At 35.7% G+C, this 27630-nt stretch overlaps 2 protein-coding genes across 2 annotated transcripts; both read right to left on the bottom strand.

Annotated features, from left to right (window-relative positions):
* Window positions 1–92: 92 nt before the first annotated feature.
* On the bottom strand, window positions 93–6716 carry LOC109090216 (pre-mRNA-splicing factor SYF1-like). Its single transcript, XM_042719234.1, has 19 exons — window positions 6560–6716; window positions 5985–6133; window positions 5768–5891; window positions 5441–5638; window positions 5194–5328; window positions 4006–4170; window positions 3780–3924; window positions 3546–3697; window positions 3330–3449; window positions 3108–3239; window positions 2671–2802; window positions 2468–2581; window positions 2182–2344; window positions 1860–2050; window positions 1656–1778; window positions 1397–1568; window positions 980–1106; window positions 716–822; window positions 93–594 (listed from the first exon to the last, which is right to left on the bottom strand). The coding sequence occupies exons 1-19, from the start codon at window positions 6593–6595 to the stop codon at window positions 533–535; spliced, it is 2547 nt and encodes an 848-aa protein (XP_042575168.1). The 5' UTR covers window positions 6596–6716; the 3' UTR covers window positions 93–532.
* Window positions 6717–17396: 10680 nt separating this feature from the next.
* Window positions 17397–27593, bottom strand: LOC109090215 (syntaxin-binding protein 2-like). Its single transcript, XM_042719249.1, has 19 exons — window positions 27442–27593; window positions 26462–26511; window positions 26296–26377; window positions 25947–26023; window positions 25765–25840; window positions 25531–25634; window positions 24968–25122; window positions 24787–24871; window positions 23181–23311; window positions 22949–23056; window positions 22816–22873; window positions 21651–21716; window positions 21483–21563; window positions 20138–20279; window positions 19938–20044; window positions 19483–19581; window positions 19317–19402; window positions 18286–18446; window positions 17397–18191 (listed from the first exon to the last, which is right to left on the bottom strand). Exons 1-19 carry the CDS (start codon window positions 27542–27544, stop codon window positions 18118–18120), a joined length of 1845 nt encoding a protein of 614 aa, XP_042575183.1. The 5' UTR covers window positions 27545–27593; the 3' UTR covers window positions 17397–18117.
* Between the last annotated feature and the right edge of the window lie 37 nt (window positions 27594–27630).

Genomic DNA, 27630 nt, shown 5'->3' on the forward strand with positions numbered 1-27630 from the left:
CCATCCCATTACAGACAGAATAAACTTTCAGTTGAAGTAACATGTACAATGAAAGTTTAAAGTGGCAGAGTGACAACACTGACCAAATGTGCTGTTTTTTTTTTTTTTGTTTGTTTTTTTACTGGTATTTTCCTCAAACCACAGCATTGAGATGTTTGCACAAACAAACATCTGAAAAGCTCCTCCCATGTGTCCATGCAATTATGGGCAGGGCCTTCAGAGAGTTTACAGTATTGCAATCAGATAATAAATGATCTGCAGATATCAGGCATGTTGATTGTTCTTATAATATACAGTAGAGAGGGGTAAACAATAGTTCAAGCGCTTCAAAATTGTATCTACCCAATGTCATGAAAAACAAATTGAAAGCATGTAAATGCTGTAAAGAGTGACACCATGTGGTCTGAATTGGTACTGCTAAAATGTAGTAAGCCATTTACATGAATTCACATCAGCATGTTGCAATTCCTTTTGCTGTTTCATGGTTACTGAATCTGGTTGTTTTGTGATCATCTGTAAAACTGCAGCAAATTTAGTCATCCTTTAGTCCTCCGAAGACAGCAGTAGGGACAGACTTCTGCTCCAACTGCACCTCTGCAATGACACAATGCAAATGATCAGACTACCAATGTTAAGCAACTTTTCAAAGACACACCACTGAAATCATCAATGCTGATGAAGAAAAAAAAAACAAGCATGTCCCATCTGAACTAACCATCTGGTTCCCCATCCTCTGCATCCTCATCTTCATCATCAATGTCAATCTCATCTGGGTTAGCTTGTTTGGCCAGTTCAGCAAGTTCACTGCGAGAGGTGTCACTCCTGCACAAACCAAACAAAAGCCAAGTGATGTTATACAATCGAAACTTAATTTTCAAAAAGGGCAGAACCTTTAAATAAGTCTTTGAGCCGGTGCCACACCACCTGCATGCTCTGATTGTTCGGTGTGGCCTGCCTCAGACTAGGGCGCAGTACATACCTGACGAAGAGGATCTTATCTTTAGGTTTGGGTTTGTCCTGCTCAGCCTCTGCAGCGAGCTGTTGAGCCTTCTGCTCCAGCATCTTCATGTCATCCACTCCGCTCTGCCCAGGAGCAAGATCTGACACTAAAACACACAAGCAATTAAAAAGAGATTAACCATACAATGAATTTATATGCTGTTATACAACCTCAATTGCTGGATTAATCCAACTCCTATTTGCTTACCATTCTCACCTGTGTTAAAAATAAATTTCACATGCAAATAGAGATTGTATGTCTACAAACAAACAGATTCTACACCATCCTCCAGTCCAGTTTCAGTATCATTCATATACTATTAGCATATTTTTATTTAGCTTTAATATTTATATTTTCTTTTTTAATTTTACTACGTTTTAGTAATTTTGTTCTTACCTGTTCCAGTAGCATTGATGGTTGCCTTGAGCATCTGAGAGGACATGAAGTTGACTTGTGTGTTGTATGTGGCCTGCACACTGCGTTTAATCCGCAGCATCTCGCGGATGGTGTCCTCATTACCATGGCGTATCTCAAACTCCTTCCATGTTTGCCAGAAATGAGCGGTCAACTGATCCAGAGATGTTAATCAGTCAAAATACAGGATCACACACACAATATGAGCAAAATTAATATGGAGCGGTACTGTAAGATTTACCCTTGGATCACAGATCTGTGAGCAGTAGGAGTAGATAGCTCTTGCTCTGTCAATCTCTCCAAGTTTGCTTTCCATGTCCGCAAAGCGCAGGCACATGTCTCTGGCGTGCTCATCTGGCAGGACCTGCACCAAACCAAATGAACTCATTATAGCATATACACTGCCTGATATATATTTAAAATGAGTGACAGCTGAGTGGTTTACCTCAATGGCTTTCTGATAGATGGCTCTTGTGTGAGTGACTCCATAAATCTCGGCTGCCCGTTTGATGTAGATGTTGAACATCTGATGTTGTTCCTCTGGTTCTACAGCTGCAGTGGCTCTCTCATACACAGCCATGGCATGTCGCGCCAGGCCGTACTCCTCTTCCAGCTTAGCATACAGCAAGTAGATTGCTGTTAAACAACACAAATTAAATCAGAACCTGGTTTTAAGGCACCACTTACAAGTAAAGGATTTAAACGTTTACTCTTAATCTTAAGTGAATGCAGTTAATCATATCATTTTGTGTTTTCTGCATTTTTACTTTTGGCATATTTAGCAGGACACCTATCCAGCGCTTGCTCAAACAGATCGCGTGCTCTCTCCAGCTTCTTGCCTCCGTAACGGTCGATGAACTTGGTGAGGTACGTGTTCCAGATGTCATGGACATTAGGCCACTTAAAGAGGGCAATGCCACGCTCGTATGCCCAATCAAAATTAAATCCAGATTTATTTATAATTAGATGGATTTGTTAAATCGAAAAGAAGTAAAAAAAGAAAACAGCAAAACAATAATGATTAAAACAGAATGTTATATTGAATTCCCTTACCTTGAAACTATCCTCAAAGTAGTTGTGTTCTTCAAGGAACATGGCATAGTTAATGATGATCTGAGGAGTGGCAATCCGGAGATCAATGATGCGATCATACACTGCCTTTGTGGACTGACAAAAGCAACAGCAACATTAACACACAAAACAGCAAGAACATAAATACATTCCCTCAGAGAAAAGGAAACGACAAAGCAACATACCTGGAATGTGCCAAGACTCTCTTCCAAGTCTGCAAGCATGGACCACACTTTCAAGGACTTATAAACTCGATTCTGCACTGGTTCTGATGAATCAAAATACTCTGCTTTTCTGGCTGGAATTGCTGTTGCTTTCTGTTAAAAAAAAGACTGTCAACATCTGGAAAAAGTTGGATGACATGATCTCCAATTTATATCCCTTTGGCATGAAATACAGTAAACTATGACACAAAGCAAACTTTGAAACTGGGCTTAAGATATTATCAAAAATAAAAACTGTATAGACATTAAATAAAGACAAAAAAAAGCTATATAAATATTAAATAAGTAAAATATAAAAATATTAATAAAAACTATAATAATACTACCTCAATTACAGTAAAATAAGACTGCGCTTCACTAAAGCACTAGTGGTAATGTAGTAGTTTCCTGTCTCTTACCCTTAGTATACGCAAAGCTTGGTCATAATTCTCATGTCTCAGCTCCATCTCTCCATATTCACACCACACTGCAGCAAGATCATCCACCTGTTTGTAGTTCACCTTTGTGGCCTTCTCAAAGATAGTCCGAGCCAAAGTTCAAGCAAAATAGTTAACCATCTGTTTACAAGAATGTACCAACAAATTATCTACAAAGTTGCAAGTATACAGGAAGTGCCGTACATCATCCAGCTGTTCATTATCCTCATAGAATCTGGCGAAGGACACCCAGAGAGTGTGAGGTTTTCCCGTGGCCTTCATAGGATCTATCGTTTGCACAGCTTCTGTGTACGTGTTGATAATCTACAGGAAAAAGCAGAATAAGATCTGTAAATCACACACAGCAGTTATGTTGAGACAAATATCAACCGATTTAAAGATGTTAATGATGTTTCCAACCTGTCGAGGTTGGCCCTCATAGAGTTTGACTCTCTTGTGCCACTCGTGAACATTGTGAGGGTTCTGACGCAGCAGCACGCTGTTCAGTAAAAGTGGCCGTCGAGTTATCAGCAACTCAAAACGGGCCAATCGCAACTCCAAGTCAATGTCACCTAGAGAGGAGAAATCAGGATTTCTGAAAGACCAACATCAAGGATTATTTGCTACAAGTTCTTCCAAGGAAAAATCTCTCACCATCTTCATCTTGTCCCAGCTCAGACGTGGTCTCCATCTTGGCTGCGATCATGCTCTCCTCAAACTGCGCATAGCTGTCGAAAACCTGGGTGAAGTCTCGCACAGTGACTACGGTTAGGATGGCTTCCTCATATACATCTCGAGCCTTGAAAAAGCAGAATAATGGTAATAGTGTCAATTTAGTTTATCCAGAGCAATCTTCGATTTTGTATACTTGCAGTTTCACCTTCTCAAAGTGTCCACTGCGGATGTAGTAATCAGCCAGAGAACACCAGAGTTTGCCAAGCTGGTCAGTAAAGCGAGTGAGACCTCCTCGGATAATCGCTCCCACGTTCAGTGAGGTCACCTTGTCCGGGTTTTGTGAGATGAGGTCACAGAGCTCGTGCCAGAGCTGTAATTGAATTTGAAAAGAAAAAATATGTACATTTTGCATGGTATGTATATAATTTACAATACTAAATTAATGCTTATATGGAGATACAGGCTGAGATGGACATTAGAGGCATAAAGCCACTTTGTTGCATTGGTCTTAAAATGACAAATCATTGAATTGATTAGGAACTTTAGCAATTATAATTCATATAATAATGACTAGTGTATTAGATACTCATTTTTTCTAATCCAAAATACAATTATTGACCTATGATAAGCCACCAAATCCAGATCTGCAACCTACATTTTTGTCTTCAGCATGATAACCCAATAAAATGGTGACCAATTTCAGACTGCAGCATCTTCGTTACACATCTAGTGAAGAACCATAATCAATATAAATCTTTGTCAAAGCAAACACACTACTATTCAAAGGTTTGGGGTAAGTAAGATTTAAGTTTTAGGGGTGAGGGGTCAGTAAGAGGTCTTTTTTTTTTAAGAAATCAATACTTATATTCAGCAAAGATGCATTAAACTCATAAAAACTGACAGTGAAGACAAAGTTACAAAAGATTTTTAATTTCATACAGATGCTGTTTTCTGAACTTTGTTCACACCAAAGAATCCTGAAAAAATGTATCACGGTTTCCTCAAAAATATTAAGCAGAACTGTGTTCAACGTTGATAACAGAAAAGTTTCTTGAGCCCAAAATCAGCATATTAGAATGATTTCTGTAGGATCATGTGACACTGAAGACTGGCGTAATGACTGCTTTACCATCACAGGAATAAATTACATTTCAAATATATTTATATAGAAAACAGTTATTTTAGATTGTTATTATATTTCAAAATATTTCTGTTTTTACTTTATTGTTGATAAAATAAATGGAACCATGGTGAGAATAGGAGACTACTTTATTTAAAAAAAATAATAATGTAATCAACCCAAAATTGTGAACAATAGTGTATTTACACCCCAGATGTACAGGTGGACAAACTCAGTAAAAAAAATAAAAATTAAAAACTGTTATTTGCTAACCTGATAATTGGACTTTCCCTCTTTAGAAACAAAGTTTTCATCATTGACCACAGCTGCCAGCCGGATCGCAGCTTCATCCAGGCGTCCAACTGAACGAAGGTAATCAATGTATTCCTCTGCATTCTCAGGAGACAGCTACAAGCAAGACAGAGGAAAAGCAAGCGAATAGATAGCTTTATTAATTAACACGCTTGAAATGTCAACTATAGACAATCAAGTGTGTATTTGGTTATCTTCCAACCCTCACCTTTAAGTACCGGCGGTAAACACGAATAGCTGTTTCTGGGAGAGGCAAGTTATGAGCAAAGCGAAGATACAGGGGCCAGATGCGAGGATGCTGGGTAATGGGCAGCGCTCTTAACGCCCTATCGAACGTCCGTCGGCTCCGTGTAATTTTGCATTGAGATACCATGAACTGACAGTAGTCGATCCATATCCTCGGCATCTGAGGAGGCGGTGAAAAAAGTAAACATTCACACCGCTATAAATGGGCAACCGTCAAATCACACAAGTGATGTTGTCACACAGTACTGCGGCTATACAAACATAAAACTACATGAAACTTCAACTTTACCTTATGCATAAACACAAGTGCTCTCTCATGACAGTTGTTCACCTCCTCGTATGCTGGATCTGTGACACACTTGCCTTTCACCTGTTTCCTTCTCTCTCTCAGGTAGTTGTACCACAACTTGTAACTGAGAAATACATTTTTAAAAAGAAGCAAATGTATTTTAGGTTTCAAGCACAGGGCTTTCGTTATAAGAGAAAACAAGATGACATGCACATACCTGCCAGGCAGCTCTTTTAATGCTCTTTCATAGATCATATTGAGCACTGATTTCTGAGCATTTTGCTTGTGCTCAATGTAACGCATCCAGCATTTGACTGAATACGGATTCCTGATAATTTCTTCTTCATAAGGCAAATCATCATCTTCCTGCAATATACACATGACTCTATTAACTATATGTAGGTTACAACGATGAATGCAAGCTCTAAAAGATGAAGTCATGTTAGGGAACTAGAAATATTTCGAGCACTATCACATTTGCTCGCCTAAAATGGTTATTTAATTTCAAATATATAACGTTAGTTAACAACATATATGCTAACTACTGTTACCCATTCAGTCTGTTATTAAATATGATATCAATCAATGCAAACGACACGACAACACAGTTCGTGTTTGACAGGTTATAAATACCAGAAGTTAGTAAATCAAATCTTAAAAAAATATATTTTTGTATATTGGTGTATCTCATATTCTTTGAGTTAGCAAGCTAATCACAACTAACGTTACGTTAGCTGAGAACAGACTCTATTAAAGGTCACAGAACAGACTTTAAAAAACACAAATACATACAAATAAAACGTCTGCCTTTCCGCTAAGCGTTGACATTTTCCTTTCCCAGAGAAAATCCTTGTAATATTGTTAAAAACTCTGTTATTCTTGACAAAACAACTACTTTCCCAGCGTGTTGGGAACGTTCAAGTACAAAAGCCCCGCCTTTTCCGAGTGAAGTTGATTCCTATTGGCTGTCGCGTCCATGGTTGCGTCACCGTTTCTCCTCTAGGGGGAGCCATTAGGATTAGAGCGTTCTAAATTTATATCAACGTGAGGCTTTTCATTATTGTGACGTGAGCTACTGTATGTGTGGGTTTTACAACGAAAATGTTTTATTATAGAATTCTTGAAAAGTCCTGACAGCATCTGGAATGCTTTTCCATCATATTTGTTCAATATTATTGGTGGCATACATTTTCTACTGAAATGTAATTTTTCTATTGATAAAATTCCCTTGAAATTAGCTGACTTCCATAAACAAGCCCTTCTATCTTGGATATTGATCTATAAACATAACTTTAGTCCACATAGATACTTTATCTGGAATAACAAAGAAATCCTTTATAAAAAGAAGTCTCTGTTTTGTCGGCCATGGTTTGATAGAGGAATTCTGTTGGTAGGACAGTTACTGAACAAACATGGTTTTCTCATGTCATATTCAGAATTTCTTCAGAACTTTAACTTCCCAGTGACACCAAAAGAATACCCAGTTGTATTTGATGCAATCCCTACAGGTTCACTTCAAATTCTAAAACACATATCATTCACAGATATTAGTGCTGAATTTTACAGAATTTTTATTGGAGATACAGACATTACAAAGAAAGAATACACCAATAAATATATTAGAAATCAAATTTTGTGCTCGGTTCCACCTGCTGCAAAGTTTTTTTTGGTATTCAACCATGGGTGATTTAAATTGGGAAAAGGCTAATACTACTATTTATAAATAATGTATTAATAATAAAATAAAATAAGTTTCATTTAAAATTTTAGATCAAATTTATCCTGTTAAAGATACGCTAAGAAGATTTAAAATAAACATAGAAGAGTCTCTTTTGCCAATCAAATAGGGAGACTATTTTTCATTTATTTTATCACTGTATGTACACAAAAAAATTTGGGTCTGATTTGGAAGAATTTATAATCACAAAATTGAATGTAAACATCAGAATCAATATTTTTGATGTCATGTTATACTTTGATTTATGTGGTTTGTCCAAAAATTTAATTTTTGTTATTCAACTATTATCTTCGGAAAATACCATATTCACAAATGTAAATGGTCTAATTCACAACCTTGCTTTAATGTATTTCATCTGGACTTTAAATCATATTACAAAACAATAGAAAACATGCAAAATATGAAGGCTAAAAGAACATTTCATCTCCTGAAGGAACTGAATAATTTTTAATTTTCCCCTTCTACATATTAATTAATATGTTATTATGCTCTGGTCTGTACATGTCATTTTTTGTTGTGCAGGTTGCACAGTATTTGTAGTGTTCTCTGTACCTATTGTCCTGTGCATTGTTCATAATAAAGTTCGTTAAAATAAAAAATAAAATAAAATAAAAATAAAAAACGAAAATGTTTTATTAGAGAAGTATAACTGTAGCAAACATAGCTGACGGCGATAGCTGATAGTTTTTTCTCTTAAAGGAAAAAGAAGTGCGCTAAATATATATTTAATAAACTACATTAAGTGTAAAAAAAAAAAAAAGGTTTTACACTTAATGAAGTTGTTAGTAATATTGGAAAACATATTTTAAGTCATGTACATTTGCAGATCAATATCAGTCTCCTAATTAGATGATTTATTCTTCATGAAACACGAACAGCACAGGTAACGCTAATCTTAAAAACACTCATAAAGCTTCACACAAATACATATTTATTTAATTCACAAGAGATTGTCAGACACAACAGACACAGCACAAGCCTATTTGATCATTCATCACAGCAGATTAAAAAAAAACACCTTCACTTGATACAGACACACAAATAAAATACATCTCGGTCAGTTTACACAAACCCCGAACCATGAAACAAAAACAATAGAGAATACATTTCTAAACGCTGTGTTGATTTCCATTGTGAACACACTTAATTTGACATGCTAGTTATTTTATCTAAAAGCCGAGGTGTTTAGCTTGTTTGTAATACTGACAGTCATCCAGGTGATGTGAAACCAGACTATATGAACATGCATAGCGTCCTATTTTCTCTTTTCTTTGCTTCTCTCCTTTTTTTCTTTCTTTCCACTAATTTTTCCTTTTCCCTTCTCAGCCTCCTTGTTCGGCTCTGCTCTGTCCCGTACGTTATTCTGTTGCAGCTGAGTGGTGTGGACTCTTTGTTTCAGAGAGAAGTAGTCCTCATATGGGCCCACTGGACCAGACATGTCTCCTGGGTGTGGAGAAGAGGGTCTCGACTGTCCCTGACTGTCAGGAGACCTGCACTCAGAAACATGATAAGTTGGATTTACTTAACATTTCTATGTCAACAGGTTCCACATAACTGGGTTATGTTGCATTTAATTAACATTATTTATTTCAGTAAACATCAGTTTATCACATAAGGTTCATTCAATGCCATTTAGTTGAATCAGGTTAACATTCTTAATTTCGACCAAAACTATTAGGTTCAATTACCCTAAAATTATTATCAGACAAAAATTAAAACAAGTAATCCAGTTTAATCGATTGGTTTATTTAGTGAATACATTCAAGAACCATTCTTACAAATGTTATCTATCAAAAACTTTCACAAAATCTTTACTCTGTAAAGACTTTTATTGTTAGGCGTTGGCCAGAAGATGGTTTTGTCACATCCATGGCATGAATGTAACAAATTCCAAAAACATGAATGCAAAGCAAAATGGAAATATTGAGTTCAGTCAGTTTCACACAGTGCAATTGTTTTTGAATGAGAAACCTAATACAATGGTGTTAAATTATTATTATTTTTATTTTTTTTTTTAAATAAACTGGACATTATTATTATTATTTTTTTTTTTTTGGAGTACAGTATGTAAGGAGACACTGACCTGGAGCGATGCTGTCTGTGTGGGTTCACATTGAGAGAGAGTGGTCTGCCAGGCCTAGGGCTGAGAGGAATTACTATAGCCTCCCCTGGTTGTCCGATTGTGAGGAAGACTTCAGGGAATGGACACGGCTGGTTATTTGCTCCTAGCGTCTGAAAGAGACACACAAATCTATATTACACATTAGACTTTTCACTATTGATGCACTTGAATAGTATTTTTGGTCAAAGCTTAGAAAGTTATGATGACATTATTCACAAAGAATAGATTTTAGCTCTATGTGGTGTTTTGATTATATTTTATATTATATTAAAAAATTTTTTTCCATAAGCTGAGTAAATAAACAAAACAAAAATAAATAAATAAATAAATAAATAAAAGTCCTGAGGCTGGTTGCCTCAAGTTTTTACTTTTTCTCAGCTTCTGATTTATTTTACGGTCTAATGTTCAATCATAAATAAGTAGCCATCTGGAACAGGAAAACACTTTTTACTTGAATGAAATGCCTGCAAAAAGCAATTTAGTTTTATATAAAAATTCAAGTCATTTCTATACAAACAGAAAAGTTCATAGTGGCCAAGCTGTTAAGCTACAAATGTGACTACCAAAAAAAAAAAAAAAAAAAAAAACCCTAACCAAATCATTAAAGTGGTATATATTCTGTATTTAAGTCTTTTGAAGCCATTTGATAGATTTTTGTGAGGATCCGACCAAATTTTATGTCTTTATTTACTAAGAGTCTTCCCATCCAGTGAGCTGTTAACTCAGGAACATTATTGAACCAGATCACTGAGCGAGTGAGTTGAATTCATAAGCATAATTCACCCAAAAAGGAAAATTCACCCTTTTTTTAGTCCTTTTTGGAGCTTGAAAGCTTTGGGTCCAATGACTTTCATAATACTGACAAAAACAGCTGAAACATTGTGACGTATTTTGGTCTGTTCCTCACACAAAGCCATCGTATGACTTCAGAAGAGTTCTATGGGCTACTTTTATAGTGCTTTTTGTGGGTTACTAAATAATGACAAGACTTTCATTTTTAGATGAATTTACATATTGCTAGTATTGGTAAGTCATGATAAAATTAAGTGATGACATTTTAATGCAACATAACAAGGTCAACATACATTTCACAATGAAACCAATAACATGCATTTAGAAAACAGATTAGGTGAATTTTCCTTTCATGCCAACTTTATGCGTTATTTTTAAACAAAAGATTGTTTCACACTTTTATTGTGCACATATCACAAAATGTATTTAGAGAAATTATAATCACTTTCATTCTGTAAACAATTTTTGTGGTCATCTACAGTACCTACCTGATGTGGAGGGAAGCACATGGAAATTTGAAATGTTATCTGTAAAACAAAAGTGTGCTTACAATTAATATCAACCACTTCAGTTGAATTTTTAGGGATGAAAAGCAAAAATAGATTCAGTACAAAATCCCTCACCTGTGCAGACATATCATCATGCAGTAATCTCTCGGGGGAAAATGAGGCCGATCTGGGGGGAGGCCTGACAGGTGTGTCTGATTCACTGACGCTCAGAGTGGGAGAGGAAGGTCTGGAACAAACGTTTTTTGGCACAGCAGGTGAGGCGGGGGTCAGGGTGATTTTAGGGGCTAATGTTTTATTGTTCTCTCTCTTAGTTCCAGTGCTGGAGTTCTGGATGCCTGGCAATGCACTGAGTGTCACACGCTGGTCATCCAGTCGTCCGCTCTGAAAGTTGGCCACCATTCTGAACAATTGCTCAGGATCTTCCGCTGCACGCAACAAGCCAGAATAGTGTGAAATATTAGGATTGCTACGTTTTTTTTTATTTTATTTTTTTATAATGAGCAGGTCATTAACAATCAGCAGACTTTGGTTACCTGTGGGACTAGCGTTTGGATTCTTTGGAGAGGAGGAAGCCTTTTTAAAGGGTTCAAATGAGCACCGCTGGTCATCCATTCGCCGATGCTGTGCATGATGCAGCAGGGAAAAAAGCTGGTCCTGACCAATACAATTTTGTACTTATTCAGAGAAAGAAAACACTATGTGAATCAATGTGAATTTCAGCTGTATTTGATGTTCAGAAGCATTCTAGGTTCACAGGGTCATAGTTTGGTTTTCCATATGAAAACTGCCTGTGGTAACTGACAGCATGACACAACAATGCACTTGTTTTGAATCCAGAACACCTTTCTGCATTCAAATTGTGAATTATTTTTTACAATTATAGAATGAATCTCATTTTTATATTGTGTGAACTAATCCAAGAGCTACAGGTTGGTATTACAAAGTCAAAAATATTTTTATGTTGCTAAAAAAAAAAAAAATTCACAATATTACTGTATAACTGTATGTTTTTACTGTAATTTTGATCAAATAAATGCAGCCTTTGTGAGCATAAGAGACCTTTCAAAAACATTTTAACTGACTGGTATTGTAAAATATATATAATTTTAAATATATACAATGTCACTTTCAGTGGTACTGTTATGCTAAACTGGTTATAAATAATGTTTATAACCTATAAAATGGTTATGCAGTGATCTTTTACATGTTATTCAGAAATGCCTGTGCTGCAGTTGGATGCTGTCTGGATTGATTTGTGCAGTGTGGTTGGCTCACCTCAGAGTCAGGACTGAATGATCCTGATTTCCGGGTTGATTTAGTGGGGGAGCCTGATTCAGATGGACGGTTAGCTGGGGATACGGGTTGAGAATGAGACTTCTTTGGGGGGGCGGGAGACCCCAGGTGGATTTTGGGAGCAGAGCAGCGCTGATCATCTATCCGAGAGCCCTGCCAAAGAGAAAATAATACAAGAGTGCATCGTTATCACAGAGTGCTTTTAAATAAATGATAGTCTATCCAGGTTTCTATTTCTGAGCAGGAGAGCGCTAGTACATGTTGATTAAGATCTTAAAATAAGCCCTTTTTGCTGTCCTATATTTGGGCTCTTGTTAGAGCTTTGCATAGTCTCACAAACCTATCATTAATCATATATTTTCCTTGATTTTTTTTAATAAGAGTTAAATGTATTATGAAAACATGCTGCAATTTTTTTTGTGGAAACCGGGTTACACTTTTTAGGATTCTTTGATGAATAGTAAAAATAACAATATTTATTTGAAATAGAAATCTTCTGTAACAATATAAATGTCTTTACTGTCACTTTTGATCAATAGAATGCATCCTTGCTGGATAAAAGTATTCATTTTTTTTTTTTTTTTTTTTTTTTTACTTACTGACCCCAAACTTGTGAACGGCAGTGTAAAATGCCTTTAAATGATGAAGGCAACATATCAACGCTTTACTCACCTGCATTCTGGAGACCATGCTGAAGAGCTGATCTGAATCCTGAGCAGTCATACCATGAGGCGATTTTATCTCTGGCAACCGGTTAAGCGTCGCTCGCTGGTCATCTAACTGGCAATTTTGGGTGTTAGCAATGAGTTTAAAAAACTTCTCAACATCTTGATCTGTTTTGAAGGTGTAGAGAAACAGAAACTGCACTGATTGGTTTGCCCTTTGTATCTATTTGATCAATTACAACAGCTGGCAGACTTACCTGACTGACTGTTATCCTTATGTCTGGGTGATAAAGGGTTAATCGAGCAGCGTTGTTCATCCATTCGTCCATTTTGTGCTTGACTAACTAGACACAACAGCTGGTCCTGCTCACGCTGATGGATTTAGAACAAGAAATAACAGGCTTTCATACTTGTTAGTATGTTTGGAGAAAAAGTATGGTTTAAATGTCCAAGGCTGCTGTAAATATAATATTCATGCTCACTTGAAAACTTTCACAGTCCATTCTGTCCTTGTCTGATATAGGGTTGAATGAGGCTGATCTGGTTGTGAGTGTGTTATAAGTGTCTGAATCAGCAGTAGCTTGAGGACTGAAGCTTGATCTTTTCATAGAGCCCTGGGCCCCAGGTGTCAGGCTCATTTTTGGAGGGTTGCGTTTCCTGAAACTCTACATGACAGGTAAAAAAAATGTTTATATAATAATTTATTCTTAAACCTTTCATATATATAGAGAGAGCGAGCGAGAGAGAGAGAGAGAGAGAGAGAGAGAGAGAGAGAGAGAGAGAGAGAGAGAGAGAGATAGAGAGAGAATTTACAACATTTACATGAAAAATTTTCTCCCAGAAATTGCTAGTAAATGTCACAAATAATTACAGAGAAATTGCAAGTAACACACTGAATTAAACATAACATTTTGAAAAAGAAATGAGCATTTTCTTGTAAAATGTATAACCTTAAACTAATAGTCTTTACTTACAATATTGAAAAATAATAGTTTTTTACAGTTTAGTGTTATATAGTCTTAACAGATGTCTAGATGTCCTCCAGAGTTGACTGGAAAACTCACATGAGCTCTGCTGACCATGCTGCAAAACTGATCAAAGTTTGTCTTCAGAAGATTTCCATCTTTTGGATCTTTGATCATGAATGCCTCCATCCCTGGCAATGAGTTAAGCGTCACCCGTTGGTCATCTAATCGTTGACTTTGACTCTTGACCAGCAACTGGAAAAACTCATCGGGATCTGGTGCAGAACATGCAGAGAACATGTAAAAGTTACTTTTAAGGAAAGATACTATATTGTTCAGGCACTGGTAAATTTTTTTATTTTGTACTATTTCCATAACTTGTCTTCATTCAGACTTGTGGAAGGAAAACATCTCAAAATAAACATTTAAGTGTTATATTAAACTTTACTCATCTGCATCTGTAGATTTCAATTACAATACATATATTTAAAGGCTGTTTTCTCCTGCAGTTTTTTTATGCTGCACTGAGCCAGAAATAACCACTTCAGCATTGTTTACATACACCAAACTTAAAGGGTTACTCAACCCCAAAATGAAAATTTTGTCATTAATCTCTTACCCCCATGTCGTTCCAAACCCATAAAAGCTTTGTTCGCCTTTGAAACACAATTAAAGATATTCTGGATGAAAGCCGTGAGGCTGCCAAGTAAAATACACTGTCAAGGTCCAGAAAAGTATGAAAGACATCGTCAGAATAGTCCATCTGCCATCAGTGATTCAACCGTAACATTATAAAATGACTAGAATACTTTTTGTACACAAAGAAAACAAAAATAACGACTTTATTCAGCAATTTGTCTCCTCTGTGTCTCTCCGCATTACCGTAGCGCCATTTTGGAGAATATCCGCTGAACACAAACTGCGTACACTCTTCTGTGTCCATAACGTTACGGTTGAATCACTGATGACAGATGGAGTATTCTGACCATGTCTTTCATACTTTCCTGGACCTTGACACTGTTATTTATTTGGCAGTCTATGGAACAGTCACAAGCCTCCCGGTTTTCATCCAAAATATCTTAAATTGTGTTCCGAAGACGAACGAAGCTTTTACGGGTTTGGAACGACATGGGGGTAAGTGAATAATGACAAAATTTTCATTTTGGGGTGGAGTACCCCTTTAACAGTTTTATTCTCGTACATATATTCTGAAGGTTTTTACAAAGGGGTTTGTTCCTATATCATTCATTTATCTGATTTATATAACATTTTATTAAAAACAAGCTTTTTTTTCCTGGCTATTGACAGTAATAGTTTTTTTATTTTCTGATTTATTAAGTGATAAATACAAAATCCCTCTGTAAAAACCTTTTACTCTAATAGATGACCAAAATGAAACAAGAATTTGAACCTATAGCTTTATCCTAATTTCAGATTTCTGTTCTGGAAATGTATGTAAATGAGTGCATATTTCATTAGAAAATACCAAATTTGCATATCGCTATACCGTAGCGTCATTTTGGAGAATATGAGATGAACGCAGTTAGCTTACGCTCTTCTGTGTCAGATGCGCTGCACAGATGCGCTGTTTTCTTTCAAATCAAAGTGTAAATACATGTAGAAAACGTATCCTTGTGTCGCGGCTGACACAGAAGAGCGTAAGCTGTCTGCGTACAGCTCAGATTCGCCAAATAGCGCTAAGCTGATGTGGAGAGATCCACGGAGGAGACAAATTGTTGAATAAAGTCGTTATTTTTGTTTTATTCCTATACAAAAATTATCCTTGTTGATTTATATAACCCAGATTGCATGTCTGATGGCAGATGGAGTATTCTGACTTTCATACTTTTCTGGACCTTGACACTGTTATTTACTTGGCAGTCTATGGGACAGTCACAAGCCTCCCGGTTTTCATCTAAAATATCTTAAATTGTGTTCTGAAGATGAACGAAGCTTTTACGGGTTTGGAACGACATGGGGGTAAGTGATTAATGACAAAATTCATTTTGGGGTGGAGTATCCCTTTAAATACAACACTTCAGAAAACGATCTTAATGTTCTGTGAATGTTCAGATGTGTAGGTATAGAGATATCTTTAATTTTTTAAAACCATATTCACCTTACCCTGCTTTGGCTTGCTTTAATATATAAATACATACTACTGATAAGGAGGATCATTTAAAAGATTAGGGTGAAAATAAATTCATTTTCAACAATTAACTCGTATCTTGATCACAGTATATCTGACCTGGGCTGAAGGCATGAGCTTGTTGAGGTGATGTTGGACCCAAGGTACAGCGCTGTCCATCCATTCTTCCATGTTGAGCTTTACTAACCAGGGAAAACAACTGATCCTGTTCGCCTGACACTTGCTGTCAAGACAAAAACAACTGATTCAGTTTGAAAAAATTTTAACACGGTAGTAAATATACAAAATGTAAAATAAAAAGTATGAAATACCTCCATTTTATCCGCCACAGACATAATCTGCAATTCTACAATCTTCATCTGGATTTTCTTCTTATTAAAATAAAGATATCAGTGCATACTTCTTCAAAACAAGTATTAAAATTTCAGTCATGCTGCGGTCTCGTACTTCTGTACAACTTGTGAGCGAGCTTCTCTCTAGAATGAAGTGATGGATGGAGAGCTTTTAGAAGGTCTAATATAAACCCACACCCATTAGGAAACCTAGACGGGGACGGTCTTTAATCCCAGATAAAACCAGTTAATCCTCTCTATCATACAGTCATGATCTTTTATCATGGGAGATGATGACAATTATTTAAGCAGTGACATCAATAGCTCTCAACAGAGACCTGCTGACACCATCAGTCTGTGTTTAGGTTAATAACTCTATGGAACCGATTAATAGATTCTGAAAATCAGCATACAACAGGCTTAAATATTATGAATGTGATGTACAGGGAGAGTGAAATTTCCATCAAGAGTTGAGTTACAGGAAGTGCACTTGCAAATAGTAACAAACAGGACCTGGAAGTCTTAAAAACAGAAAAACGAAGTGCTTAATTGTCAATTAAAATACTAATTGTTAACCTCAGAAAGTATACTATACTAATATCAGTATATTATACGTAACAGACTTGATTATTAAAGTTTAAAATAAGTGTTTTCTATTTTAATATATTTTAAAATGTCATTTATTTCTATGCTGAATTTTCAGCATCATTACTCCAGTCTTCAGTGTCACATGATCCTTCAGCAATCATGCGAATATGCTGATTTGATGCTCAAGAAACATCTATTATTATTATTATCAATGCATGTGCTACTTAATGTTTTCATAGAAACAGTTTTTTTCACAACCATAAAGTTTAAAACTACAGCATTTATTTGAAATGGAAATCTTTTGTAACATTATAAATTTCTCACTGTCACTTTTTAATCAATGTAATGCATCTTTGCTGAATAAAAGTATTGATTTCTTTATTAAAAAAAAAAAAAAAAACTAAAAACTAAATACTGACCCCAATTTTTGGTCTACCTGTTTAAATGTTGCAATAATCAAGCATCTCTTTCTGGAATGAGGTACAAGCAAAATTTATTTAGAATCATTAAAATAGACAACAAACAAAAATACCCAGTGAACCACATCCACCTATATGTGATAACGTAACAGTAAAAGAAGAAAGTGCACAAGTTCAGAGCATGAATAACAAAAAGACATCTACTGTATACTGAGAGGAAACCTCTGATGCCTTCACCAACACAGGGGCAGAAAATATAACAAAACATGACTGGAAATCAGAAATAGACAACTGTACTATAAGCAGGCTTATCTTGCTTTAAAGGAGAAGCAAAAATCTACATTGTGCTGGTTTACAGTGGAACTCCATTGTGATCATTTGCTCCAGTCCGCAGGTCTAAAGAGATGTCCAGATTACTTCAGAATTTGACAGGACTGATATTTAAATGGTTTAAGGCAAGATTTAATCCACTTATCTGCACAATTATAAGCCTTTGGCAACAGGTCCTCAAATAATTTCACATATATCGTCATTCGTCACACATATATATAATTTTTCTTTTAAATTAAACATCAATCTTCAACAGCTTTAATATATATACATACATAGACCACCAGTTTAACTTGGGTAATTAAAATGACTACTTTATAAAAAAAGAGCAAATAATCAGTAAGCAAGATTTAAATGCGTCTTTTACTGGTCCTTTGAGAGAAACTTCACTGCAGAGTATCAGGTTTCACATGAGTTCAGCGGGATGAATCTCTTCAGTCATGTACTGCTAAACGGGTGCGGGCTGGTCCAAATTCTTTAGGTCATTCAAAAAGTTGGTTGGAGTAAGAATGTGAGTTGATCCTGCCGAAGAAAATGATTTTTGACATTTTTAACAACAATGAAAACAATAAATGCTGTGCGGTGAATTAATAAACCGAAAGTCGTCTCCTCTCACCAATCAGAACCTCCCATTTGCCCTCGGTGGCCCGGGTCACTTCATAAGCGCAGCGCATCTCTGAATGTGTCATGCCGCCAATCACAAAGATGATGAGGCGCGGGCCGCTGCGGTACTCTGTGGGAGACTTGTTCTTGTGCCAGTGTCCAAACCGTGCGCTGCTGGAATAGGATTCGACAGTAACGTCAGACCACATGCAAAATAGTGTCTCGTTTGTAGCACTGAAACCTCAACGGTTTAGTGCAAACCACGACTTGCCCAAAAAACAATTCTGTCTATGGTTCGTTTTCTGTATGTATCCATGACTTAATACTGATATCATTTAAAAAATAAATAAATGAAATTAGCCACATTGTTTGATCCATTTAAATCTGTTCAATGTGTAATGCAAAAGGAATTCTAAAATAAAACATGAATGTTAGTTTTTTTTTGGAATATCTGTCATTTGCATGCCTCCTCAGATATACTTCAACCTAAATATTGTTTTTATGTAAATTAAGAAATATCATGCTTTATAGATTTTTTTGGTCTTTGATTTTCAGTCACTGACCTTTAACAATGCATGTTTTAAAATATGGAGATCCTGGTACCATTGATGTGAAAATAATTAAATAAAATATCAAATAAATGAAACTAGTGAGTGAATACTACCAGTATTTACTCAGTTATGTACTCATTTAATGGTTACAACTTTACATTTTTAAGTTCAGCTGCAAAAACTACATATATATATAAAAATAAAAATAAAAACTTGAAATTTCCAGGTACAAATCCTCTGAATGACCCACATTGAGTTATAAATATTAAATTATATAGATATTAATTTAAAGTGATAATACCAATTATAACAAGCAATGAATTACATTTTTTCACTATGTTACACAAGTAAATAGCAAAAGCCATTCAATTATTTTTTTGCCTTGACATTGTCACATTGTCAGGTGACTAGTCTAAAAGTTTAGAAACTGACAACACAAAAGCTGCATTATAATGTGTTCAGTCACTACTGTCTCTCGTGTCAGTGCTGGTACCTGGGTGTACTGGTTGTGGTGGAGATGGGGGCGGGTTCAGACAGGAACGGCCATTGCTTCCTGTCACACTTGTCATCAATGATATTCTGCAGAGCCAAAGGAATTTAAATGAGAATAATTACATTCTTACATGATTATAAAAATATTACGGACAGCGTTTCCTGACCTCCATCACATCTTTAAGGGTGGGTGTCCACCGGGAGAGCTGATATGTGGATTCCGTGCGCTCCTTCCTGTCAGGCAGAGTGTTACCAGCATTAGCCCCCTGAAAGAAAAGACAGAGAACATTTATGTCATTTAGGTAACACTTTATTTCAAGGTGTCCTTGTTACACCTGTTACATGAACAGACTATTACAATAACAATTAATTTTGCATAATTGCATGCAAGTAACCCTATGCCAAACCCTATCCATATAATAAGTACATGTAGTTAATTAATATTAATCAGTACTTAAATTTATAATTACACTGTAACAAGGACACCTTAAAATAAAGTGTAATCGTAATTAGTTAACATCTTCAGGCCCACACCGGTAGCCTGGACAGTTATTCCCTGTGAAGAAAATCAGTACAGCTCCTATGTTCATGAATAAGGAAAGGAAAGAGTGCCTCATCTTACCCCAGTAATGATGGGGCAGCCCAGGTGCTGCAGGTTGGTGATGATGTCCTTGTCCTGCTGCACGTTTGCGTGCTGGATGAGTTTTGTGAGGTTCTCTTCCCCGATGCCTGTGTGTTAGGATGAATCACATCTGATTAATTCGTCAAAAGTTTAAGCTGTCAGTCTTAAATAAAGTCATGCATAAACGCGAGTGTTCATACCCTTCTTCTTGTGGAAAATGTACAGCAGTATGATGCGGATTTTGTCGTAGGGTTCGATCTCAGTGTTGAGCAGGACAGGAACGATACTCTTCATAGCATCTTTGATTGGTTCCCCATCAGCATCTGATCCCATAGCCAAGTCCTACAGAGGAGATGCAACATTACTTCTGAGAACATTAGGGCTCAATAATGCATATCATTTATTTACTATTTAATTATTATAATAATTCAACTTCATCATGCAACATTTTTCATGGGAGTGAATGATGCCTCAAATCATGCGGCTTGTTGAGGAGAGATGTTTTATGGTTGTTCTAGGTAATCAGACTGAGATTTTAAAAAAAATATATATATATAATGTTATTATCTCACACTGATATAATCTAGTTTCAAAAATATGGGTTTGGTACGATCATTTAAAAACATAAAAAATCGTACCAAACCCATATTTTTTGAAACTAGATTATATCAGTGTGAGATAATAACATTATATATATTTTTTTTTTTTTAAATCTCAGTTTAAATCTCAATTTATATATATATATATATATATATATATATATATATATATATATATATATATATATATATATATATATATATATATATATATATATATATATATATATATATATATATAAATTTTTTCAGGATTCTTTAATGAATAAATATTTCAAAATATAGGCAGCATTTTTTTTAAAACAAATATTTTGTAATAATGTAACATTTTTATTTATGTCACAATTGATCAATTTAATGCATCCTTGCTGAATAAAAATATTAATTTATTTTTTAAAAATCTTACTGCCTCAAATCTTTTGAAAGGTAGTGTATAGTTACAGCTTGTTTCCAACATTTGTTTGCCACATTTGTTTGGTACAACAAAATAGTTTTTAAATGACTTGGAATCATAAAATCGTACAAATTAATGAGACAAACTAAATATTTTTTTCCGTAATAAATTCAGCTGAATAAGATGTTAATAAAATTATTCATAGGAAACAATATCCAAACTATAACCATTAATTGTGTGAAATTTTTCATTTGTAATTTATTTTACAATTTTTATTTTATTTGTTTGTTTATTTATTTTTTTGTTAAAAAACTGGAACTTCACAGCCATTAGTCAGAGGCAGATGCTGAGGTAGATATTTACATAAAAAATTACATAAAATAATTCCAGTTTAAGTCATAAGCATGTGAGTCCATCAAAATAGGAGGTAGTTGAGATTATCCATCAGCAGACCACCAAGTGTTATAAATACAGCACATAAAGAACAGTCAAAATGAAATAACACTGTGAAATGATCAAATCTGGTCTGAATCCCAACCAGGAAGCACTGACCTGCTCCACCTCACAAAGCTTGTCTAATGAGTTCTTGAACTTCTTCATGCAGGCATCAGCGAGGTTCAGATGAGTGGAGTACTGTCAAAATACAAACAAGAGGTTTAAATCACCTTGAGATAAAACCTTTAAGGAAAGAACGAAGATGTGTTATGTGAGAAGTCGTACCAGGCTCAGTTCTTTCTGGTACTGCGGCATCTTCTTCAGCATCTGAGACAGATCTTTGATGTTGGCCTGAGGGATGAAGTAGCATGAATTAGGTACAAAATACAGTTTTTGTAAAAAAAAGAGTCAATTTATTTATTGTTTTTCATCAAAATTTAAATAAAAAGTCAAAAATTTTGCCCTGTAGAAGTGTTGATTGTTAAAAGTGTGCTTAACTGAATTTGCACTTGTAGTGTACTTCAATATTAATGAAATAAAATGCCGCTTAAGTACACACTTTGTATGTAAAGTCAAATGTAGAAAATATACTTTAAAATACAGTACACTTTAAATCATTATGTATTTATTATTATGCATAAAGGTGTACTTAAGTCCTGCTTAAGTGGGTCAATAAAGTACAGCTAATTGAATTTAATATTAATTTAAACAATCCTTTTCATTTAATTGCAATTAACCATCCCAATCTCACAGAAAAACGTAATTATTTTATGAGGTGGTGATTTCACCTAAAAGCATACAATGCAAATCGTACAAAAATGTAAGAAAAAAGCAAGCATGGAGGTCCACCCCTAACCCCAGCCCTAAACATAACCTTTAATGAGATGTGAGTTGATCCTACGAAAACACACGAAAGAGATCATACAAATTTGTCTGAATGAGCCACCAATTCGCCAAAATGTACAACACTAACGAATTGCCAAAAGACTGTATTAACATACATCTATGAGTCTGAAAACATTACATTCAGCTCACACTTAATTCAATTCACACTCTTTTAAATTTCAAGATGTGTAAATTAAAGGGGAGGTCTAATGCTATTTCATGCATTCTGATTTATTTACACAGTTAAAGAGTTGGATTCTCATGCTAAACATGGCCAAAGTTTCAAAAATGAGTTGGGCGTATGACAGAGTATTTCTGTGCTTTTTTTTTCGAGTATGACGTCATAAAGGGCTGAATTCCTCGTATGGGCACTTCTCCAGGAAGCAAGTCCTGTGCAGCACTGCTGATGGTTTCCATAACCTTGTTTAATTACCTTGTTTAACCATAAACCACCACAAGTAAGTCGGTTTTAATTGTCAGTGCAAACGAATCTGAACTACTATATGACACTGACACATCTGATGATGTTCAGTGTGACATCATCACTAGTGGACAAAGCGTGTACCTTGTCTGTGTTCATCCTCTTACTCTCACAGAAGGTGTGTAGCAGTTCCGTCACCTTCCTGAAACAGAACAGAAGATATCAGCACAGAAAGCCAGCAGAGAGGCGGGAGACGTGAAGGTAGCGCTGCTCTTACTTGGTGACGTCTGCTATGTGCATGTGCCGCAGCTGCACCCACAGCTCATCGTCCTCGTCCAGCAACACTTCCTTCTCTCGAGCCTCTCCGATCCCTGTCGTCTGATACCTGCCAACAATATGCAACAATTCATAAGTGAAAGTAATGATTTCATACACCACTGCTTAGATTAACTTCTGTTTGATTATAATGGGTACCGGAGGCATCTCTGGAAAAGCAGACAAGCACGCACCTGTAAATGTCTTGCTCGATGTCTAGCAGATCGTAGGTCATAGCCTGAAAGGTCAGCTCATGCAGGATTGGAGAGATGGGATCATATCCACGGTCCACTATAAGCAGCTGGGAGCGAGCTTTATCCGTGCCCTGCCCAGGATATAGAAGTTGCAATTATAGTTCCTTAAAGTGTGTTTTTTTTAAAATAACAATTTTCAATGTTTCAATGTCAGACATAAGAAATTGTTAACAAATTGTTCAAAACAATTGTGAAATATTATTACAATTTAAAATAATTATGCTCTATTTCAATATATTTTAAAATGTAATTTATTCCTGTGATGCAAAGCTGAATTTTCAACATCATTACTCCAGTGTCACAAGGTCCTTCAGAAATCAAGTTAATTATGTAGAAACATAACAGGATCCTCTGATGAATTAAAAGTTCAAAAGAACAGTATTTACTTGACATAAAAACTTTTGTAACATTATAAATGTCTTTATTGCCATTTCTGATCACATTAATGCATTCTTGCTGAATAAAAGTATCAATTTCTTTCAAAAAAAGAAATCTTAGTGACCCTGAAACTCTGAATGCTAATGTATAGGGGTCCAAAATTAACTTACCAGCCATGAAACAGATGTTGTATTTCATAAAAATAAAGGCTTGTATGTTTTGTTTTTCCTAATACAAAATTAAAATGTAGCTGTTTTTTATTTGTATATGTGTTGCAAACAGCATAGATCAATTGACATTGTCACTAAATTCATTAGTCAGTGTCTTTATTAAATGTCACCTATGGCAAGAGAGACCCATTGTGTGTGTGTGTGTGTGTGTGTGTGTGTGTGTGTGTGTGTGTGTGTGTTTGGTTTAATGACATGTGTCACTAGCTTTTTACAGCCAAACAGGCTCATAGTCAGACAAGGTTGTTAAATTGTGCTGTCCAGTGACATTTCAACTGGAAATTGTTTTTGTTAACACAATGTCTGGTGTCCGTCCGGGGAGGAGGGATTCCCCAGATGAGTCTTAGTTCCTCCCTTGGTTCCTTCCTCATCTACTGAAACATTTTAGGGAATTTTTTTTTTCACTTCTGTCACTTTAGGCTTGTTCACTGGGAGTTCCAAGGGACTTTTTTTATTTACCATTTATCTACTGTTTTTTTCTATTGATATTTATTTTCTAAAGCTGAATGGAACAAGCTCTGGTGATTGCACCTGAATTGAAGAATATTCTGAAATTTCAGAAAATGAAAGGAAGGATCCAAGGGAAAACAGATGGGGGGTTAGAAGTAAAAAAAGTAAGAGGGACATAGATGCAGCAAAGCATGACAAAAAAATGCAATAAAAAAAATAAGATTTGCATTGACACCCACCTGAAGCTCAGGAAAATATCAGCTGACAGACAAGAACAGAAGAAAAAGAAGAATGAAAAGAAAAGATAGTTAGAGAGAAGAAAAATAGTCTAGAAAACAGGGTAAGAAAATAAACAGCTGTCACTTTAAATTGAAGAAACTGAAGAAAGTTTGAAGTATATGTGTGACAAGATAGAGGGTGCTTGGAAAAACAAACAAACAAACAAAAAACAATAAAACTATTAGTGCATCATAAATATCCCAACATCTCACCTCTCCCATACTGGGATTGTCTGCTTTATGTGCATTCAGACGGTCCATCACCATCTCAGCCAGGGTGAAATTCTCCTTTGGACCCTTAGAGAAACACAGTTGGTTTACACTTCAAACTAATCATATTACACTAGGAAACTAAAAGTGCATGTGAGAACTGGGAGTGAAAGGGCATCAGTACTGGCGGTAGCGGATGGCTGGGTATTCCTTCAGTGTGTCACAGAGTGTGGCGATCTGCTCGGCCATGGCCTCCATCATCCTGGTCCTGTCATCGAGATTAGTCTGAGATGGACTGTAGAAAGTGTGGAAGGAACTGGGGTTGTCCAGAGTAAACACCTGCAACAGAAACAAAGTGTGTCAGAAGCAACTAGATTTTTATTTTTTTGAAGAAAATTTAAAAACTCGTGCAAAACTCACCAACACATCACAGCCAAACGTTTGGGGTCAGTAAGATTTTTTTAAATGAAATTAATAATTTTATTCAGCAAGGATGCATTAGATTGATAAAAACAGTAACAGTACAGACAATGTAAAGGATTGTATAATGTAAAGGATTTCTATTCAAATAATCCTAAAAAAAATGTATCATGATTTCCACAACAACAAAAAAAAAGCAGCAGCACATACGTGTTTTCAAAATTGATTATAATAAGAAATGTTTCTTATTATGTTTCTTAAAACATCTTACCGACCCCAGACTTTTGAACGGTAGTTTCTGTATGTGCTTGCAATGCTACCACGCACCTGCAACTCATATGGTATGAAAGCCACATTGATTTCCTTCAGGGTTTTGATGACCTTGGCAACCCTTGACCTCCCAAGCTCAGCAAAAAGCCCATCAGGACAAGCTGAATGCAGGATGAACAGAGACAGACAATATAATAACTACTCAAATTCAGACCATGCCCTGTAGGCAACCATGATGGACCGTCTTCAAAACAGAAACATCAAAGCAAACAGTCAAATCAGCTGTCTTACTGTCTGTAAAGAAGATGTGTGCTGCTTTGTATGTGAAGGCTGCGTCTTTGAAATCACCAATCAGAGAATGAATTGACTGAAATACAGATATTAGAGCAATGAAATTAAAAGAGAATTTTTAACAACACTAGGGACTGAATTAACGCTTCAACTGTGAGATGTGTGGCAGTAAAGATGCTCACTTTTGGCAGAGGAGAGATGAGGTAAATGGCCTCCAGACTAGGGATCGGCTCTCTCCGCTTGTTAATGTCCTCCACAACTGTGAAGAAAACAGGACAGCTCACATCTAGTTTCCTTAATTCAATATTTTCCTAATGGTTCATGGGACAAGCAGTGAAGCGTAATACCGACACAATACAATAAAAACCTCTTTAGCACAATATATTTGCAACAGCTAGCAGCCTAATTTAAAAAACACCTTTCACACTTTAATATCTGACACTGGCATTTTTATAATTAAAAGTGTTTTACAGTAAAATCTTAAAATCACTAAAGTGACCTGTGAAAGGAAAAAAATAGAAATATACTCACTTGTAATGCCCTCTGCCATGATGTCAGACATTTTACAGCAAGAGGACAGAATCCGCATGCTGATGTGATCCACGATGAGCACCTAAATACACACAACAACCATACAGTGAGTTATTTGAAAACAGATTGAAAAGAATAAAATGACACGCTACTGTACCGATATTACCTTCCATTCCCCATCTTTCTTCACACTCTTGATGACACCACTGAGGATTTCTACAGACAAATGGGATCAGCAATGTAGTCAGACAACATCAACAATTCGCTTAGTGTTTACTACAGGAAAACTAGGACAAAACTATGTTTATGGTGATGTTGAGCCTTATGATGATTAACTTTAGCTTTATAAAGCAGGTTAAATGTCTTTCTGGAGTATTTGCTTTAAAATAAAGACTAATAAAAATAAGAAATAAATAAATGACTGATATTAAGATTTGGTTCTCAAATTGCATCCCTGGTTAATAAAGGATGGATAGATAGATAGATAGATAGATAGATAGATAGATAGATTCAAAATGGATTTTTATTATGCATGAGGATGCAAAAAGTTCTAATTCAAATACAGTTATTGTTATATTGTCAAATTCGTCTTGATAAAGCAGTCGTGCATGAAATCTATATACTTATTATGATAAATGAGAATAAAACAGACCTGGGGAAATGTAATAATGGCTAATAATGTAGTAATGTAGTAACGATATTAGTTAGTGTGTAGGGTGTAGGGTTGTGCATTGTCACAAGAGTAAAAAAAAAAGTGACATTTCCTGTGTTTTTATTATGTCCGGCGTGAGGTTGATCACAAGACCACAAGTGACACAACATTTATTAAAAAATGCAGTGCAAACAAGTCTGTTATCCCCTCCATTTACACAAACGACATTTTCTGACGAGTAAAAGTGTTGAGTAAAGTAGTTAAACTCTGTTGAAGTTGTAGTGAATACAATTTGAAGTGTGTATGTGAGTGTAAACCTCAGCAGCTTCATACGGAAGTTTTGTCCATTATGACGTATCGAGCCCGCGCTGTACACCTGTTGCTATGATTATACATCCTGACAGGCCAATATATCACTACGTAAGCTCTGAAACATTTGCTACACGAACAGCATACGGTTTAAAGACCGTATTAAGAGATTAACTCAAACTTACTCTCGTTTACGATCGCTTTTAGTCCACTCGGGGCCATCTTGAGACTTCCCTGTTGACAGATTCCTGCTGCAAGCCTGTGAAGGCAGAAATGACTGAAACTCATCCACACCCTGATGGACAAGAAGACCCGGAAGATACAATTCAAAATAAAAGTCTTCGAGGCGACAACATTAGCCTACAAAGGAACAA

This window comes from Cyprinus carpio, chromosome A3 (assembly GCF_018340385.1).
Source record: "Cyprinus carpio isolate SPL01 chromosome A3, ASM1834038v1, whole genome shotgun sequence".
NCBI classification, from domain to species: domain Eukaryota; kingdom Metazoa; phylum Chordata; class Actinopteri; order Cypriniformes; family Cyprinidae; genus Cyprinus; species Cyprinus carpio.

What these genes read in the sequence shown, in the direction of transcription:
- LOC109090215 (XM_042719249.1), bottom strand. Translation starts at nt 27,544, where the DNA reads ATGAGTTTCAGTCATTTCTGCCTTCACAGGCTTGCAGCAGGAATCTGT. An exon ending in ATCGAGCAAGACATTTACAG is followed by an intron (nt 23,057 to 23,180) that starts GTGCGTGCTTGT and finishes TATTGTTGGCAG; the next exon opens with GTATCAGACGACAGGGATCG. An exon ending in ACCACAACCAGTACACCCAG is followed by an intron (nt 18,447 to 19,316) that starts GTACCAGCACTG and finishes ATCCTATTCCAG; the next exon opens with CAGCGCACGGTTTGGACACT.
- LOC109090216 (XM_042719234.1), bottom strand. Translation starts at nt 6,595, where the DNA reads ATGTCAACGCTTAGCGGAAAGGCAGACGTTTTATTT. An exon ending in AGGGAAAGTCCAATTATCAG is followed by an intron (nt 4,171 to 5,193) that starts GTTAGCAAATAA and finishes ATTCAATTACAG; the next exon opens with CTCTGGCACGAGCTCTGTGA. An exon ending in CACAGATCTGTGATCCAAGG is followed by an intron (nt 1,569 to 1,655) that starts GTAAATCTTACA and finishes TCTCTGGATCAG; the next exon opens with TTGACCGCTCATTTCTGGCA.